Below are 20,353 nucleotides of genomic sequence, written 5' to 3' on the forward strand. Positions count from 1 at the left end.
CTAGCGTTCTCCACTCAACGAGAGCCCGCAAGAGGTTAGCGTATACAACCCATGTGCAACACAAACGCAAAGTTTTGTGTTGCGCTGGTCTAGAACTCTTCATAGCATAAAATACACGAGATGATAGTATATTCACTGCACATGCTCAAGGTGTCGGTAGCCGATTCTTCAGAATACAACTGTACTACTGGTGAAATCATGGTTAAAAGAGCCGAGCATGCCACTGACCATGTAATCAAAACAAAAGGACTTGTCAACGTTTGTTCGGATCCTCTGGTCGCTGTCTAGTCATTTGTGCAGATTGTGAATAGCATAATATCTGTTGCGGTTTTACGTCCAATAACCACGGTATGCTTATGAGAGATGCCGTAGCGGAGGACTCCGGAAATTTATTATTTATTTATTTATTTATTTAATTAGTACCCACAGCGCCCATACAGGCATTATAGTGGGGGGGGGGTACAGAAAAGAACATGAAAATTGCAGGTTCACATAAGTTCACATAATTGCATTCACATAAGTAAAAAAGAGAAAAGAAGTAGATTTCCAAAACACAAAAACATACACAGTTGCACCGAGCACAGATGCGTCAGAAAAGTCATATGTATTAGAGAAAAAAAAAGAAATTACGGCCATCTGGGCGTTATTTAGCATGTCCCCAAATCCAAGCACATCAAAATCTGGTCGGCGTGGCTGGGATTCGATCCAGCGACCGTCGGGTCAGCAGTCGAACATCATGAGTTAAGCACCCGATTGGTATGTGCTTTGGCATGGCAGGAGTTCTCGTGGCGATTGATCTGTATACATCAGACACTCACCTGTATTAGGTGTGCATGGGATGTGCATGTGCTTATGATCCGCAAAAAAAAAAAAACACATGTGTATGCACATAGAAGACACGCATGATGTTGGTCAATATTTCTTCGAAATATGACGGGACTCAACTGTTAAAGTCCAGTTTAAAAGGACGGAGCAGGTGACTGACCATATAATTCAAAACGAAACAAACTTGCTATATTTGCTCGGATCGTCTGCTTGCTTTCCGGTTATTTATATAGATTTGTGAAGGGTCCTGTACGGACGTCCAAAGCATCACATTATTTCACATGCGGTTAGTGAAATGGTTGACAAGAAAGCAGTCCACGTACTGATGTAGGACACCGTTGTTTGTAGTGGGAAACAATGACAGTTGTGTTCATCGTCAGTATTTCTCTTTATTATTTCAATAAATAACATGCCTATCCTACACTGTTTTCACAATTGACTTATTCTATACAACACTATGTACAATATATATCGGCAAACTGTCCTTATTGCAGATGAGCTATTGCATTAGAAGAACTGTATACGCGTAACAGACTTTAGCCTGTATTCTCAAGAAAAGTGGGACACTCTTACACTATGCATAAAAAAATTTCGCAAGAGAAAGTGCCAACCGATAAGAAGGAAGAACATGTAACTGTCAGGGGCATTTGGCCAATGGCAAAAACTCTTACGAATCAAAATCTTCGTTAATTTGGCCACCAGAGTGGCAGTGGCTCTAATAGTGCAGGTGCGCACACATTATTTTAGAGGCCACTACATTTTTTTTTGTTTTTTATATCACTCGAAAAAAGCTTTGATTTTTTTTTCTTCGATGCGATCTTTGTGCCATTTTCTTGTTTTTTTTTCACGGTATGTTTTGGAATAATTACCATGTACTTATTTTTGAGGGTTTGGAATATACATACCTTTATTGCTGTACGCTCCCACGGTTACCACGCTAGCCAGGTATAAATTATAATGCATTGTAGTGAAAGAAGGGAAACTTTCGCGCCCAGAAGTATAAGGTCATGGTCTCAATGGTCAAACTGCGAAGCCCTGACGCTTATTACGTTGCAGATTGAACGGTCGTGAGTATATAGAGTTATTTTATATGCTACTTTTACTACCTAAAGGTACCATATACAGTAACCATAGTCGTGAGTCACGTACAGCGTCATCTGTCCGGGAGGATTGATACTTTTCTGACAATGAATATTCGTTTCTAATTTTAAAGTAATATCCACAGTATTGAAAGTAAAGTACATCAGGCGCCTTGTTGTGCTTTCCAAAGGAATGAATTCCCGCTGACTATTTTGCTGCTGTATAGCTGCTGTCGATTTATCTCTTAAAGCCTCTATATGGTCTTGAGGAACGCTGTAGCGGAGGGCTCCTGAAATTTCAACCATCCGGTGTTCTTCATCGTGCATCCAAAACAGGCATCAAGCATTTAGACTCCATCTAAATGCGATCACCATGACCGGGATCGAACCTGCGACCTTCGGGTCGCCAATCAAGCACCACAAGCGAGTTATTTTACTTGGGAGTTTAGCGGTATTTTAATAAGTTAAGTCAATTTAACCCCGACATCACTGAGGAAGAAAATATATGGCAGCATTGCGAAGGAGAAACCCATTGAACACTTGAGCGAATAAATCTGGTCACATAGTCAGCAGTGAGAACACCGTTCGAGTTTTCCCCAACTTGTACGTTATTGTGGTGTCGTTTCACCACCCCTGGAGGATGTGACTTAGAACGGGACGCAGACACGGTCTCGGTTGAAAACGCTCTGAAGGTTCCTGCGAATATTTCGGTACTTTGACGGCAGTGTTATTACTCCTATAGTAATGATCACGCGAAGTCTGAAGACGTGTACATCTTGATTACGGCATATAGAGTGCGAGCGTCATGGGGCTTTTCTGTTTGTGTGCACGTCGACCATGTTGATTCGCTGTGGCTGTCCGTAACCCTCTGCATGCTCACCAGCTTCATATTATTCCTCTATGGGGCACATGCATAGCCAAGATGCACATTTTGTGTGCAATACTATCAATAAAATTTCCATTGAAAGGCATAACTAGGTTACCTGTGCGTTTCTTTTGAGGCAGCTAGCAATGCTGAAAGTAAATATAATCCTCGATGAGTGTGTACTGTGGCCCTGCTAGTGAGAATGAGTTACTAAATGTTACAAGCACACTGTATACCATACAGATGCACAGATGTATATCATAGAACTCCCCGAGGTACTACCATATGCCCCATTCTAATTTTCGGCACGCTGATACTGCGTCGAATCGGCACGGCAGCATCAGATAACGGCACGAAAAACTTTCATGAGACCGTACCAGAAATGCTGCAACGCACGTTCAGCGCACGAACACTTATCTTGATCTGTCTTAATTAAGACTAACTGAGAAGATCACCTGTACACCTATATAGATCAATTCAACAAGTTGTGTGCTCATGCAGGCGCGCCAACATGGGCACATGTAGAGCTACACACGGCTACCATCGTGCAAGCACTTCATTTGCCCTGGCATACACCGCACACACTCAAGGAACGGCATTCGGCAAAGAACGACCCTTAGCTCAAGTATAACTATTATCTACACTTTACGTGGGTCAGCAAAATACATTCGTAATTCATAGCGCTGTCCCGGTAATGTCGATGCCTGAAGCAGTAGTCCGCGATACGATTCTGTGAGACTCGGCCTTAATATTGAGGATAAAAGCACCTAACAGGCTCCTATATACATTCACAACAATAATTCATTTTACGTGCCGTGATGTCTTCTGCATGTTTTGCTAGACAGGTTGCATGGCACTACATGACACAGTGTCTGCTAATAATATGCACGACCAAAGCTCTGGGCGTTGGAACCTGCAGGAAAACGTTGCGAGGAAAGTATGTCATGGTCTTCAAAACGTCTTGCGGAAATCCGAGCGTGCTAAAGATCTCGGAGCACGAGTATTTCGTTTGAAGTTCATACGTCAGCTCGTTCGCGGAATCACAATACACTGCAGCCGGAATCATGCTTGAGAGCGACACCGGAGGCCAGGCCTAAATGACCCTGCTGTCGGTCAGAGGAGTGCGGCGGGCATCATGGCGCGGTCGACGAGGATGCCGGATGCCGCTACGAACGGAGCGTGCAGCTGCTGGAACCTCGCCACCGTCTCGGCGGGCGACGGTCGGCGCGACGGAGTTGTGCTGGACGCGACGACGCTCTCGTGAAGCTTGCGCGAGTGCTTCTTGAGGTCAAAGTTCCTGCAGAACCCCTTGCCGCACACCTTGCACGTGTATGGCTTCTTGTCGTTGTGCGTGTGCATGTGGAAGGTGAGGTTATACACCTGGTGGAAGGCCTTGTTGCACACGCTGCACTTGTACGCTTTCTCGCCCGTGTGCGTGAGCCGGTGGTTCTTGTAGTTGCCCTTCTGGTGAAAACCCTTGCCGCAGTACTCGCATACCCAGGGCTTGAAGCCCGCGTGTATGCGAACGTGCGTGTTAAGCGTCGAGCTGCGGTTGAACGCCTTGCCGCACGTGGCGCACTTGTGCGGCTTCTCCTGGGTGTGGATGATCTTATGGCGACACAGAGTGCTGGCCTGCCGGAAGCCCTTGCCGCACACTTTGCACACGAAAGGCCGGGCGCCCGTGTGCACGGGCATGTGTCGAGTCAGGTTGTAGTGGGCGTTGAACACCTTCCCGCACTCGGTGCACGTGAAAGTCTTGTGCTTATTGTTGGCTCCACTGGCACCAGGCGCGCCGCCTGCGGCGAATCCTCTGGCTTTTTCCGACTCCTGCAGCCTGGAGTGCTTCAGGACCTCACCCGCCGCGGTCGCCAGGCGTGGCTGAGGTCGCACCAGCCTCGCGGTCACCTGCTCGCCATGGGTCGCGACGTCTGGCAACACCGACGCTCCTCCAGGAGTTGAGGAGGAGATGACGTCGGAGGCTTGCTGTAGCCACGGGTAGACGAGAGCACCGCCGCTACCGCCATGATGTAGCCTGGCCAGTTGACTCAGAGCAGTCGTGGCGATGCCCAGGGCCAGGGTCGAGTCTTGACGCTCGACTAGCGCGTTGTGGTGAGGGCCACCGTCCGGCAGAGAGGAGGGCCTGAACCAGGAAGCCCCTGAGGCCTGCAGCTTTCGGCGCCAGTCGTGCAGCATCGCCGTGAGAGAACAGGTGGTGGCCGAAGAGGCACTGCTTCGGTGCGCCTTGTCCGGAGCCATGATGCGAGCGATGGAGAAGCCCAGGGCGTTGGCGGCCTTCTTGGCGGCGGCCGTTGACGACGACGGCTGTGTGCTGACGCAGTCTTCCTCGTCGTCATCTTCGACGTCCAACTCCGAGTCGGAGCCCACCTGACTCGTCGGTAGTGGTTCGCCCATGGCCGTCTGGTGTCGGTTGTTACGCCTCGCATCTCTCCATCTGCGCCAGGGAAAACAAAATGCTTAATCAATCATTGAAAAAAAAAACGTCGTTACGCGCATTACTCGCACGCACATACGAAACTGTGCGCGGAATTTCTATCGTATTGCCATTTGCAAAACTTCTTGTGACTATGCGCAACAGTGGAGTTTCAAGATTCACAGAAAATAAATAATAGACCATGTGATGTACGGACAAAAGTCGGCAGAGAGATTTGACGTCATTCAGTGCGACACAACAAAGAAGGTTGGAAGACAGCATATTTGCAAGGATACATGTCTTATCTCACGATGAAATAATTTTGATATCTAATATCCCGATCAGCACCCAAAAGCTACATGAAAGATGATGAAAACTCACATACCCACTCTTTCTTTTGTAGCTTCAAGCGCGCACGAGAGAGAAAACAGTTCTCTCTTTGAATGTTGTGGACGTGTAATGGTGATATTGCGTGGTGTTTATGCTGATGGCCAGATCACGTGGCCAGGTCACGCGAGGCAACGACCAGGTCACATGAGCGACGATATACAATGCCGTGTGAAAGTGAGAAGTCATTCCCGAGATTTCTACTTTACACTGTATGGGCTGAGCATAACATAAGCAATAGCACACCAGACGCGCTGAGACCTTCGTTTGTTGAAGCAGTTGCGACTATACAACGCGGAATTTCAGGCCCCTATTTATAAGCGAAAGTGTAATACTTGGCGACTTCAAAAGCGGCGTGTGATTTACATAAGATACCACAATTATCTTGCTCCTCAAACGATATTTTTCTTTCTCGCACGAAGCTGCAAATGGAAGTGTTTCCGAAACCACAACTAATCAAATGGCGTTTCCCGAATGTAGGCACTGTGATAACATAATGAATTTAGACGACGTATTTTGAACGTGTCCCAGCATTGACGAGACAGACACATACCAAAAAGGAGGTACTCAATGACAATTAAGTCACCAGTCTACCCCAGACTGCCGCCTACTTCCAGGGGATCCCGAGAGACAGTCAAGGAGTATGATGGTGATCCAGGGCTCCTCTACGTTTTCCTCTACTTGACGAGTTAAATTAACGTCACTTCTTTCTTTACCTCTCTCGATCGCTCTCTATAGGACGCCTCATCCACTGTACCGTTGATACAGCTTGAAGCTGTTCTCTCCACTTTCCTTCCGTTTTTACCTCATCAATTCCAGTTGACCTACCTGCTTTTACTTTATTTGTATATGTCTATATATGCCAGGTTGACAAGAACAAAAGAAAGAGGAAGTCAAATATTTTCAAGGCGATTCTTTTTGAAAGAAAAAAAGGAAAAGAAATCAACAACAAAGATGTAGAAAAACACATTCACAAAGACAAGCGAGACTTGCAGGATGCATGAAGGACAGCTTGAGCATTCTGCTTCAACCTAACTATATCCACGACGTGACAGCTCAAACAACGCACGTTTATACATGTCGCAATGCAAACATATAAAAGCGGGTGAAAGAGCGCAGCATCGCTGCAAAAAAACAAGAAAAAAAATAAAGAAGTGGAAGTAGAGGAGGGGGTAAGCGGACGAAGCATCCCAAAAGCAACCCTCCATTTGCAATGTAGATCAGCCGGCGGCGGGAACGCGCCCTTGTCGTCGGTTTTCGGCATCCATCTGTTGCGTCCCCTCTGGCCCTCATCCCATTCCTGTTCCTGTCCAGCTCTCGAATCACCCTATTTGCTACGCTTCTGCTCTCGCGTATGTGCACAGTGCGCTGACAGCGAGCGGTTCGGCGAAAGCCCGAGTGGGTATCGCCGCGAGCACCGTGCAAACATTGAAAGCAGCCTGCGCAACACTATAGGTAGCGCTAGTGTGGGCTTACAGGACATTACTACGCTCTGTCACGAGCGACCCTGTCGCCTTTCGGCGGGCGGGAGTTCCCTAGAGAGGCGGATGAATATATATATATATATATATATATATATATATATATATATATATATATATATATTATCCATAATGCACGATTATGGATAAAATATCGCACGTATACGGAGAAAACCACGCTCGTGGCATCAAGATGTTGAGCACAAATCTGCTTGTTCGATTGCCATTCACGGTGGCCACGTATGTGTCATGACTGCAGGCGTGCACTTGTTCGGTGCTCATGTGCAGACGAATACGTCACCCCTTCTTAGATGAGCAGGGGGGAGCACCCTAGTTATCTAAGGGGTGTGATCACCTGCCACCCATGTGAACTAGCTTATGACTATTCAAATGAGGAGGCATTTGTCAGCAACAAAAACTAGAATTTGCAGGTGCCCATGTAAAGCTTGTTCTTTTTTTTCATGCGTAACGAAAATACGTAAAAAGAAGCCTGATTTACAATGATGGTTGTGGTCGTGGTGGCAATGTAGCAAGCGTGGTTAGCCTGCTATACAAAGCCGGCAATTGTTCCGTCTACCTTACGATGCGCACTGCTTGCGTGGCAATTTTCGAAAGGCGAACACAATGAATGCCATTACAGGCGTAGAAACGGTTTTCAATCAACACGGTTGGTGTGCCGTGACAAACTGATGTTGACAGACAAGGAATAATTATGTAAATTAAGAAATAAAATGCAAGAACAAGCTTGACAAGCGTAAACGTGGAGTTAGTCATTACACTACAATGTATATTAGCTACGAAGCAAACATAGTTTGACAAAGACGCCTCATCAAGACTCGTCACAGTTTCGGGTTAGAGTTTGCGTTCGTGTCGAGGTGTTTGCTCTGATTGGAAACTTTTTAATTAGACAGTGACTTTCGCTTTAACGGCACGCCCTGTTAGAAAAGAAAGCTTCCGGTCAATTCAAGAAAGTCATGAAGTAGAGGACAACGTAAAAAAATATAAATAAAGGTAGTCTGCAACACCGAGAATACTTTGAGAATTGTTGCAGTTCGTTACAGAAAGACTAATTTAAAAAAGCGCAGGCTGCGAAGAGAAGCGATGCAAACGAAGGTTCATTTGCAAGTCAAATATACACTCGCGATGGGGGACTGGACGACAAAACGGTGCGGCGGTGACTGCGGCACCCGATGTCCGCGGAGGGCGCACTAACTTCGTGCATTCTCGAAGCGAGAACACGAGCAGCGCTCGGCGTACCTCTTACAAACACACACGACCCGGCGTACGCCATCACCGCAGTCGTGCGGGCGTACGCGCACTGCTAATAAAGAGAACGCGCGGCCGAATATTTGGTCGGGAGCCTGCCGCGCTGCGTCCGAACACTCTCAGCGCGCGGAGCGCCGCGGCGCGGCGACCGCAAATAATAAAGCCGGCACACTCCCCCCTCTCTGGCATCCCTACTAGGTCCTCGCGGGAGCCCCTTTCTTCCTTGCAACGACCCTCGGGTTCCCATTTTTACCGACAATTGGTTCCTGATCCGATTGTGTGACCGGGACGGCCGATCCCCACTGGATTATCGGCTTTTGTGCTTGTGTACATAGCGGGCTCGCCGCCTCCCACTGCCGGCAGGGAAGGCGAGGTGCGCGCCCTCTGTATACAGTGTTCCTCACCGATTTGTGCGCCCTTCTGCTTGTCGATGCCCCCTTTACATCCCATCCTTATTTAACTACCCCGTTTCTTTTTTTTTCTCTGTCTTTATTATATCCTTTGAAAGCTACCTCACCCTCCCCGCTTCTCTTTCTTTAGACTCCCTCTCCCCGGAAGCCTGTCCCACTTCATTACACTCGCTACGCTGCCATACTCTCTTCCTCTCCACCCCCCACCCTCTTTTTTTTTTTTTTGCCCGATATCCCTTTGCGTCCAGTTGACGAATGCGACCGACCCGGGCCCCACTTTGCAAGGGCACCGATCACTGCGTATGCGTGCGTGTGTGTGTTCGCCTACCTTGCGTCCGTAAACGCGTATTACTACGCTTTATACACTGCAGTTAGTGTACAGCGAGCGCGGCCGAAGAATTGAACGGGCTCATGAAAGCCTGCTATTGACTAGCCACGTGTATACACTAAGGGTCCCTGTATATACTGTAACCACCATACATCGGCGTTTGAGCCGCCGAACCCGGCAAAAGCGCCCCCTGTGAGGTGAAGCGTTCCCTTCTATGTACTACAGCGTTGTCGGCGGCGGCAAACCACGCTTGCTTTGAGCGGCGTTTTTCTTTATTCCCCTCTATTGGCGTTAAATCCTTCAGTGACGTCCGATAATCTACGAACACATGACAACACCTCCCTCCTTCTTTCCTTGTGCCGGACATCACTGCCTCACCGCTTTCGAGGGAACGACGAAATATACAAAATAATAACAGTAATAGTAAAAACAGCCCAACGCACTGTACAAAATGTATACGCCTATCAGGTCTGAGAAGCCGCCACTGCTTGAGTTTGAACCACGCGGCATAACGTCTTTGCCTTAGGGACAGTCTTCTCCTGACCTGCGTTGCTGCCTATCCGGTATGTCTGAGGCTTTGAAGAGAATTTGCCCCGGGATTTCCCATTCTTTCGTCCGTTCGTTCTATACGCAGTGTACGGAGCTACTTTCTTCAGCGCCGTTGTGTGTAGGCCCCATCCCTTCGTATAAGCGATCTTTTTTTTTTCTCCTTTGGCTGATAACTTCTTGCGTCTTCTTTTGAAGCTACTTATTTTGAACTCGTTTTGTAATAACCTGAAGGAACTGGGCATTGACGGAATTCCGAGTCCTAAATAATCGACTCGACAGTCTTGAGCCTAACACTTTTGCTTATATGTTCGAAGATCACGCGGGGAGGAATGGGAAGGGGGGGAAAGAGAGATACCCCTATGTCGGCTTTGCAGCGACGGCGTGTATGCCATTGTACGGCTTATAAACGCAAACCTCGCGCGCTTCGAGTGGATACTTTGGGTCGCAAAGAACATGCGCGCGCGAGAAAGCGGATCTCGGACACTCCGGTTTTGTCGTGCCTTCTAGATGAAGGAATGCGGGTTGTATACAGCCTTAAGAAGGCACGCGCGGTCCTCCTTTAAACACCCATTGTGCGCAGGCGCGGGTCTTGATCCGGGATTCCGCCGGATGATGATCTGTAGGATTCGGGACGACGGTATGTGTTTACGCGGCTTTGTGGTAGGGACTTCGAGTTCTTAAAACGCCGACGAAGCCGGATTAAGGGGTATTTTCGTCGCGTCCTGTGTAAGCGTGACCACGAAAAGCGGATTATCGGCGCAGAATGTGGTGCCGCAGCGACCGGCTGTTGAGCCTCGTGAAGGGCATGTCATGAACGTAGCTATACTGGATACTGAAACAGACAGCGGAACGTTACTGCAACGGCTTGATGCGATCACATTATAAAAGGGGTGCGCTCGTTTGTTGATTACGTATTTGTTAGCGCGTTAGGAAAGGTTGAGATAGAGAGCTGGTGATTGACAATGCGCACTTTCCCGTTGGTAAACGTTATATTCGTGATAATGCGCAGTGGTAGTCGCTTTCATAAAAAATGTTTCCCTGATTGCTTTTGCTAACTTTCCGTTAATGGTTGTTTGTCTGAGCCGGTTCAATTCTAGCCCTTGTTGTTCTCTTGTCGAGGCTGGTTATGAAACGACTTCTCGGAGTGCTTGGTACTCGTGTACCTTAATCGCTGAACGATTACAAATCTCGGCAAAGATATTATGAGAATTCCTTATGGACGTACTTTTGTTTTTAGTGCAGATGCTTCATGACAGCACCTGGGATTACAAGAGAGGATACGTGCCAGGTGTCCAAGATAGCCAAGGAATATCGGAGAAATCAAAACTAGATCAATGGCTGGAGCCCAAGACTTTAAATGCACCGGAAAGAAAAACCTCGGCGGTGCAGTGACCCATGTATCATTTCCGATTCCAAATTGGCTGACCACGTTACAATTTTGCATATCTTGAAGGCACCGCCAAAACGAGCTATTGACCCGTAATTTACCCTTATTATTGATGCGCAAGTGTTCTTTCTAGCCTAGACAGCACTACTCTGCTTACGCTTTACTGAAAAACAAAACATAACTGCATTGTAGCGCAACCATTATACGGAACGCCTTCAAGACGTTTAAATCGCACCGAATCACATATTTCATTTTAGAGAACATCAGTTTTGCGCAACCAATATCAACCGTGGGATGGCCAGAAGGCCCGGAGGTGATTTAGAGCTTAGTGCTTTGCGCCCTACTATGGCAGGTGCCCTGCTTTTATGTGGGTGTAGATCCTTTTCTTCAAGAACCCTTTTCGAGAAAAAAAATTTGGTCAGTCTGTCTGTACATTTGTCTGTTTGTCCATCCTTAACGGTGCCCTAAACAGCACCAAAGTAATTTTAAGGATCATAGCCTTTATAACGCTGCGCAGGCCATGCAACGCTTGCATGAAATGGCAAGTGTTTCCAACTCTTTGCTAAGGCGACACGGTGGTGGCACCTACCCGTCGAATTGCGTTCTACACCTTATCACCTCAGAGACGGGCGCGCACGGCACGCGCCCCCATTTTCCAGGATAACTGCCAGATAGCGCTCATGCCTCACGTGTGACGTGTCTTGATGCGCTCGTTCGCCTCCGCTGCACGCTCGAGGCACTCTAACGCAGCGCCTCCAGAATACCATTCACTGATTTTCTCGCGCCGAACATCAAATAAACGTTTTGTTCACTCTTTCCAGACGCAAGACTATCGTCTTTCGACGACATTTGCAGTGCAACATGGAGATGCGGGGCTAATTTTTAATATAAAGTTTCACCAACAGCACTTCTCTGACATCCTTTCATTCGTTTCATATATATATATATATATATATATATATATATATATATATATATATATATATATATATATATATATATATATATATATATATATATCACGGCGAGCTATGTACATGTATATAACATCATTTTCCACAGCCAATGTAAAGCAACATTCTCGAACAAATCATGCACTTTGTTTGGACAAGCCATACATGTTTTCCTTAACATTGACGTGTCCAGTGGCTTCATAAATGAAGGGGTGGGTTCACTGAAGCACACAAAGTTTGATGAAAGGGGCATTCCAAATGTCTTTGGATCCACGTTCACTCTGAAGCAACAGGAAAAATTGCTCGCATCAAGTCCAGGACTACTCGGAAAGTTGTTGGTCCTGTTGTTACTGTGAATTCGGTTCCCATCGATATGCGAAACATCACTTTAGACGGACAAACTCAACTCGCTGCCGCAGATAAGTTGTGATTACGCTTGCACCGTTAAAACATCGCACGACTTCGTCGTTGCAACAGTGCACATCCCACCAGAAACCTTTCGGACTGACATCGTTTAACTTCTTGCTGCACAAATTCCGAGTGGTGTACCTATACAAGATGTCCCGGTGATAGTCACTGGAGACTTTGACGTGAAAAACAGTGGCTTGTCAGGTTTCTCGATGGCGAACTTGGACTTCGCCTCCAGTTGGACGTCACGCTGGCAACTATTCCCAACAACACCTGTTCAGATACCTTGGTTACTGCTTCACTGTCAATTCAAGCACAATCGACCATTTTCGCTACATTTTGTATGGTTGCTAAATCTGCTAGTCTAACTTCGCATAAAAGTCCAATGCGTTGCTATCGCAATCATTGCTTTGGTCTTGTGCCGAAACTGTGACTTTTTTTTTATCAGACATTTCACTCGCCGCGAAATAAAGTCAAACAATGCTACCGTCACACACACTTACGTACTTTAAGCTATCTCTCTCTCTCTCTCTTCCTGTGTCTCTCTCAGCGGTAAGACAGTTTACAACAAAACATACTTCTGTTGTCAGCTTCAGCTAGCACTCAAAAACATTTGTGATGTGGCACAAAAGGCAAAGAGAGAGAGAGAGATGTGTATATGTAGGCGCTGAGAAGGGTACATAGCCCCTCTATATCTTTCTCTCTATACTCAAAGACGTTTACGGTTCTTAAACAGCTATTTCTCTTGTCTGTCCATACAACACAGCACCCACGCTGGCTCTTGCGAGACTGCAAGCGCAGGGCGTGACGCCAGGGTCGTCCGCCTTCGCGACTTCGACCGCGGCTCTTTCCTCCTCCACTCAACTCCTTTCTTCGGTCCGCTTATTGACGCGGCTACCGCATCTTGGCGCGAGCTTTGTGCCCCGCGCAGGTGCGCGGCGGACTCGGGCTTGAGAAAGAGAATCCCGGTGAAGGAGGAAATGTCCCCCGGCGCGCGCACGAACACTTCACCCGCATTGCCGAAGGCAATGCGGGAAAAACCGCCTCATACAACGATGGCCGCGTTATATGGAGTACACAGGGCCGGCAATGCAGCATTCACCTCTGTACCCCCTCTGCCACGCATCACCCGGAGTCGCACCAAGATGGACTCCGAAGTCTGTGGCGCAGCCGTTGCATTGTGTTCCTGTACACAGGCACCTCGGGTGCAGATGCCAAGGTGCACCCCCCGCCCCCCCCTATTTAAGTGTATCCCCCCCCACATCATGCCGCACGGTCAACTTCAATACACGACGGGGGAGTGGGTCTTCGTAGCGTGGCGAACGTTGTGTGTCCGAAGCCGACAACGAGAGGGCGGCTGCATAAAACGCGATTTTCGCGACGCCGTCGTCCTTTTCAAAAGTCCGAAGGCAAGGCCCAAGCACGCGCGGAGTGCGAGTATGGGTATACCGTATTTACCGGAAAAAAATCCCAAACGCCGGCATACATAGTATTTGGCGTTTTGAATATCGAAAGTAAGCTTCACGGTGAGTTAAATGTCGAACGTTCGACCTGTAGATGGCTTAGCTGCATGGCGTTGCGCTGTTAGCTAAACCCAAGGCGGCGTGTTCGATTCCAGACATGTGGAAACAAAATGCGAATACTTCCGTGTACGCAGACTCGTCACAGTTGGTAAGAATGGTCGTTCTCCCACTACTTTGTGTCTTGTAATGATATCTTGTTTCTGAGACACAAAACTTGAAAACTTTTGATTCTGCTGGTACCATCGCTAAATATCGCTAAGAATAGATCACCGCACAGGGCGATTCCATCTTTGAAGATGTGTACTCGAATGCATCACCTTATGTATCAGTGGACGTATGATAAACCTCGGTGTCAACTGCAACGCTGGCATGAATGAGAACAAAGATACTGCTGCGGAACGTGGTCACTATAGTTCTAAATCTTGACGTAAAAGATAAACGTTGTAGCATGTAATCAGCGTTTAAATATTCTGCTTGAAGGCCTATGGCTAAGTGCGACATTCACGAAATCCCATTAATTTCCCACTGGAATATCTGATACGATGAGGATAAGAAAAAAAGGAAATGATCCGACAGCAATCTGCGCTATGCCTGTCGCCGCGAGGAGGCGCCACAGAACATTCTCTGTGACTGCCCGGTTATAACAATCAGAGAAAGTCCATGGCGTTCGTTCTAGCGTACCTTGACAATAATAGGCCAATGTCTACTGAAAGCATCTTTGCATGTCGTTTTCAGAAGGCATCGCAGCTGATATGGCGACGAAGGCCTTACTTAGATTATTAATATAAAGAAAACTTGGACAAGCGGCTGTGGCAATGATGTCACGTGCCACGCAAGAGTGACGGGCCATGCATAAACAAGCATGTGTGTGCTGCCTTCCTATATCTTTATTCTCCATCTTTAAATATCCCCCCTCCCGTTCCCATGTACAAGGTGCCGTACATGGGAACGGGATGGGATAAATGCCCTATATACCCACGTATAGCAGTGTTCCATGACACGGTTCCTTTCAAACAAACTGCGCATATAACAAGAGCGAAATACGGTACACGTACCGGCTGCATAACGGCCTCAGGCTCTCCACCTCGCGTCAGCAGAAGCTACAGGCCTGGTGAATTCATCTTGGTGTGGGCCGGTTCGCCCATGCCTTTGGGATCCACACGACCCGACCCTTCTCCTTTTCTTTTCCTGTAACGCAGGCTTCTCTTCTATGCGCGACAGGCCCTCTAGTACCCTCTTCGTCGCGTCGTGGAGTGACACTGAATGCGCCCGCCCTTCGAAATTACGAAGCTAAAGCGAGTTCTCCAGAAAGAATAAGAAAAAAAAAAGCAAGAGAGGACAGGGTACATCTCTCTTCACTGCGAGGTCTTGAAGAACACTCGTGTGCTCTGAGGTGTACATGTGATGGTCCAGCTATACGGCGTACGCTGTACACGGACGCTCGATCGGTGGCTTTGGGGTGTGGCAAGAAATTTTGGGGTCGTTGATCGGTGAAGTGTCATCCGCGGTGTGTTCCGCACACTTGCGGCGGAACGATCGGAAGTGTCTGTAACAGTGTTGCTCGATTTGTACAATACGTTCCCCGGCGAACCTCTTATAACCACACCCTCCTTGCTTCACATGGATGCGGTCGACGAAGAGGACGTGGGTTTCCTCCCGAGTTCTTCGAGTGCGAGTAGCTACAATACTGAAAGCTTGTCGAAGACGAATGTGTACAGGCCTTGTGAACGCCGTCTTGAGCAGCCTATCCAAGGAGCATGCATGTTGCAGCTGTTCGAGGAGTGGGAGGCGATGGTGGTGGGTAGCGCAGATGTGGGATGGGTGAAGGCGATTGAAGCGTCAAAATTACGTTTAAAGCTGTTATGTCAGACACTTCATAAAAATGAGAATCGGCGGTGACATTTACTTAAGACTGCCATATTATATATCTGAACTTACAAATCACATAACAAAATAAGGTCATGTCGCACCAGGACGAACCAGTACGCAAATTCGTTTTTTTTTGTGAAAACAATTAATCAGCGGAATAGTCTGCTGTCTGAGCAAGTGTGCAGGGTCAACGAAGATTTTTTTTGTTTGTAACCACCCTGCTGTAACGCCTGTGGGCAAAACGGAAATATGCATGAATAAGGAAACTTACGCACACGCATTCGGACTGGCTTTTCGGGGTGAATGTGTTGTGATGGTGACGGAAAATTGAGATGCGTGGCCGCTGGCCTACAGCTGTCACTTTTTGGGAACATTATATTCAGTGGCAAACTTTTTCCCCACCCCTGTACAGGGTAGAAAACCAGCTCTTCTATAGGTTGACCTCTCTGTCTCTCCCTTTAATTTATTTCGCTCTCTCTCTTGTCTGTTGGCGAGTTGGGGACAGCGTGAAAGCAAAAATGCTTAATTTCACAAAAAAATAAAAGAGAGAGAGAGGGAGAGAGAGAGAGAGAGAACACGAGAACCAACCAAGAAACCACGAGTAATTGGATTGCGGGAACCTATACTCGCAGAGGACTATTTCTGACTGGCATAGATTTTAACATGTACTCGCCAAAAACGATCGAGCACGCTTGACAACGCCTCAGTGAAAACGTTACGTGGTATTTAAGCTACGGCGAACCATTACACTCTGATAACCTCAATGGACGCCGACACGTTTAACGTCAGCTTAGCTGATCATCGTTTTTCTTCAGCTCTCTGCTGTCCGGCGGAAATGGGAAAAATATGGCTGTTTGAGTTGTTTCGGTATGATGACGCTCTTCGTCATGGAGGAAGGAGCGATATGTCTTGGTTCGCAATACTCCCGTCCTGGCCTCAAACAGAGAACTACCCCGAGTATAATCATAGATCCTTTCCTTGACAATTTCCTGCTTAAAAGTTCGATAGATCTCTAGTGCGGACTTCTTAATCATGCCAATTCTCCACATATCGGTCTCGGCTTCCTTCACCTTCTTCTTAACCGATAATTCTTTTTCGTTTGGCCTCCTGCTGTTTTCTAAGTATTTACCAGTCAATTTTCTGGTTCGCTTCCGCCATTTTGTATCGACATTCTTCATGTACAAGTAGCTGAATATCTTCCTAGCCCAACGCTCCTCCCCCATTTCTCTCAATCGCTTCTCAAGTTTTATCTTGCTGCTAGCTTCCCTGCTCTCAAATGATGTCCATCCCATATCACCTTGTATACTCCCTGATTTGGTGTATTCCCGTGAGCTCCTATAAGGCAAGCCTACCTATACCACGTTGCTTAATTTCTAATCTTGCTTGAAATTCTGATCTCATGAACAAGACCACATTGCCGAACGTCAGACCAGGAACCATGACCCCTTTCTATATTCCTCTGACAACATCATACCTATTGTAATTCCACAGTGCCCTGTTTTTCATTACCGCTGCATTCCTGTTACCTTTAGTCGACACGTATATTTCGTGTTCCCTTAGGTACTCGGCCCCATTGCTTATCCATACGCCCAGATATTTGTATTTATCTGTTATCTCTAGCGTGACCTCCTGTATTCTAAGCTCACTACCTTCATTGTCATTAAAAATCATGACCGCTGATTTTTCCTTACTGAATCTGAAATCTAACCTATCTCCCTCATTACCGCAGATGTCCACCAATCTCTGCAAATCTTCCTTGTTGTCGGCCATTAGCACTATATCATCTGCGTACATCAATGCTGGTAGTGCCTGTTCAATGAGTTTTCCTTGTTTGACGAAAGAGAGGTTGAAGCCCAGTCCACTTCCCTCTAATTTGGCCTCTAATACTTGTAGGTACATCATGAATAATAAGGGTGACAGGGGACACCCCTGCCTAAGCCCCCGTTTTACCTCTGCAGGCATCGATACCTGTTTTTCCCACTTTATAACTGTCTTGTTACCTTTATAGATATCCTTTAAAATATTGGTGACTCCATCTTCCACACCTAGTGTGCCCAGTATTCCCCACAAGTCTTCTTGGAGCACGCTATCGTACGCTCCCTTGATATCCAAAAATGCTAGCCACAGGGGCTTGTGTTCCTTTTCTGCTATTTCGATGCACTGCGTCAGTGAGAATAGATTGTCTTCCAACCTCCTGTGTTTCCGAAACCCATTCTGTAGTTCCCCCAGCACCCCCTCATCCTCTATCCATGCCTGCAGTCTTTCCTTTATAATCTGCATCACCAGCCTGTAGACCACTGATGTCACTGTTATAGAACGGTATAGTTGTTTATGCCAGCTTTGTCCCCCTTTCCTTTATAGATCATGCTCATCCTGCTAAGTTTCCATCCATGGGGAACTTCTCCATTGATTATTATTTTGCTCACTGCCTCTCTCAAAGCCTGCTTACACTTCGAACCTAATGTCTTTATCAGCATAATTGGCAAGGTTCAGCCACGGTGGCACCGCTAAACGGCAAGTGGCGAAAACTGGGATCCGGTGATCGAACGAAAACTTTGCCTGCGGGGACAACGATGTTGTTGTTGTTCCTCAAACACTATAGGCACCACCTACCTCGAGGGAATAGGCCATGAATCGGATGGTGCCTCGACTGAGAATTTAGTTGACTTATTGGAGGAACGGGTCGAGAAATGAATAGTTCATCCACTGCGATGCGGCATGCAAATTACTATAGATTTGTTGAACTTTGTTGAACGGAAGCCCATGTAGTAGGGATGATCCATAGCCACGCTATAAAACCCTATAGGCACTGCGCCGACCAATGTTAAAAAAAAAGTAGACGCACACACAAAAAGACGTCCAGGATCTCACGTTGGAGCCATGTTCAGAACTAAAATAAAACTTGTGTCCGAGCAATTATCTTTAAGTACGTATAGACTGTCATCGCTCCTGTTGAGAGTGTGGAGAATAGTCTGTATACCCCAAGGGACTCAAGATGAATACGTCTTGACAGTCGTTTTTTGCCAGCAAGAACACGTGCCTCATTCCTCAGTCGATATGTGCCCCCCTGAATCATGCTAAGTCAAAACACAGGATTTCCCGTTTTCATTCTTGACGTCATAATTTCGCTGCTTGAGACGCCTTTCAAAGTCACCAGTTTGGCCAATACATATACGCGTAGTCACAATCCGCGCATGGGACAACGTATATACACCACCCCGGAGAACTTCGTTCTGGGTAATATGTCCTTTGCGTTGACGAGTGATTGACGCAATTACTGTTCTGGAACAGGTCGAACCTGTACGCTGTAGGATCGCAGAGCCCGGCTTAGGGCGTCATTTATGGAAGATATATGCGGTACATTTGCGTGCTTTTGACCAAGGGCAGCACACGGTAATTGTGGACGCGCCATTCGTCGTTCGACAGCGTTCTAAAAGAAATTGGGATAGCCACAGGCTGCCAATTCATGTCGTCTTCTCATCTATATAGTGCATATTTACTACGTGGGTAGTAGAAGCGTGGTAACCACTGCCATATTGTGAGAGCTAGGTTGTATGAACTATAGTCCCGCAAAACGGCAAAGTGGTTCCGTTTTCTTTCAATGAGTATATCAAGGAATCGGAGCTTGCCTAAGAGTTCTCCCTCCACTGAGAATCAAATTGCTGCTTCCGTGCACCTCAAGGGTGAAATGAATGCCTGAACCACTTCTCTATGAATGATGCGAAAAATGTGGTCCACATAGCGACATGACACTTTCGGAGCAGGACCATTCATATCGAAGGTCGGAAACACGATTCTTGGGCGATATTCTCCGATTCACGAGCCGCACAGTCTCTGGTGTCACTGCGCATGCAAGATCGACTCGCCCTGGGCATCAGGCGACGACGAAATCCCGCTCACCAGCAGAACCGCGGTGTTGTAAAGCTGCTATGGGGGGCAGTTGGTACGAATGCTTGACTGAAGGGAACTACATACTAAGTAAAATATCATGTTTTTATAAGCGTTCTCCGTAGATGGTGACGTGCTAACTGACTTACAACATGCGCTTTTTTGTTTTTCGTTGCTCCTTTGGTTTTTCTTTCTTCTTTTCTCCTCGGGTCACACCAAAAAATTTGAGACTCATAAACATAAAACAGTTGTTAGCATGCGCATTACCCAGTGTGTATCTTTTCCTATGGTCACTTTGTTTAGTTGCTGGCAGCGATAATTAACCACGCATGTGTACGATGCTGTACCACAGTGGCAATATTAAAATCCCGTCTCTCACCCTGCATTCATTGCAGCCCTCCCAGGGCAAAATGTGAGTAAAGACGTGCCAACAACAACGAGAAAATGTTCGTGCTGACCCTGCCGCCAGAACCATAGATGAGAAAATTGATATACCCTTCTTGGGGTGTGGGTAGTAGTAGTAGTAGTAGTAGTAGTAGTAGTAGTAGTAGTAGTAGTAATAGTAATAGTAGTATGTAGCCACGTCTAGTTAGTTTTAAGAGTTGCTCACTACATGGCGTTGTGTGTACACTTCCTTTTCAAAGCACTGGGGTTTAGGGACAGTGAGGGCAAAATAGACTTTAAGCGGGTCGAATTAACTAGAA

General features: G+C 47.0%; 1 protein-coding gene across 1 annotated transcript in view; it reads right to left on the reverse strand.

Annotated features, from left to right (window-relative positions):
* Positions 1–1,189: 1,189 nt before the first annotated feature.
* Positions 1,190–20,353, reverse strand: part of LOC119173871 (uncharacterized) — a 77,071-nt gene continuing 57,907 nt past the window's right edge. Inside the window, exon 3 of the mRNA XM_075895408.1 lies at positions 1,190–5,221. Coding sequence (XP_075751523.1) covers positions 3,883–5,221 — 1,339 coding nt within the window. The 3' untranslated portion in view covers positions 1,190–3,882. The remainder of the gene's footprint in view (positions 5,222–20,353) is intronic.

The sequence above is a fragment of the Rhipicephalus microplus genome, chromosome 5, assembly GCF_043290135.1.
Source record: "Rhipicephalus microplus isolate Deutch F79 chromosome 5, USDA_Rmic, whole genome shotgun sequence".
Lineage (NCBI taxonomy): Eukaryota > Metazoa > Arthropoda > Arachnida > Ixodida > Ixodidae > Rhipicephalus > Rhipicephalus microplus.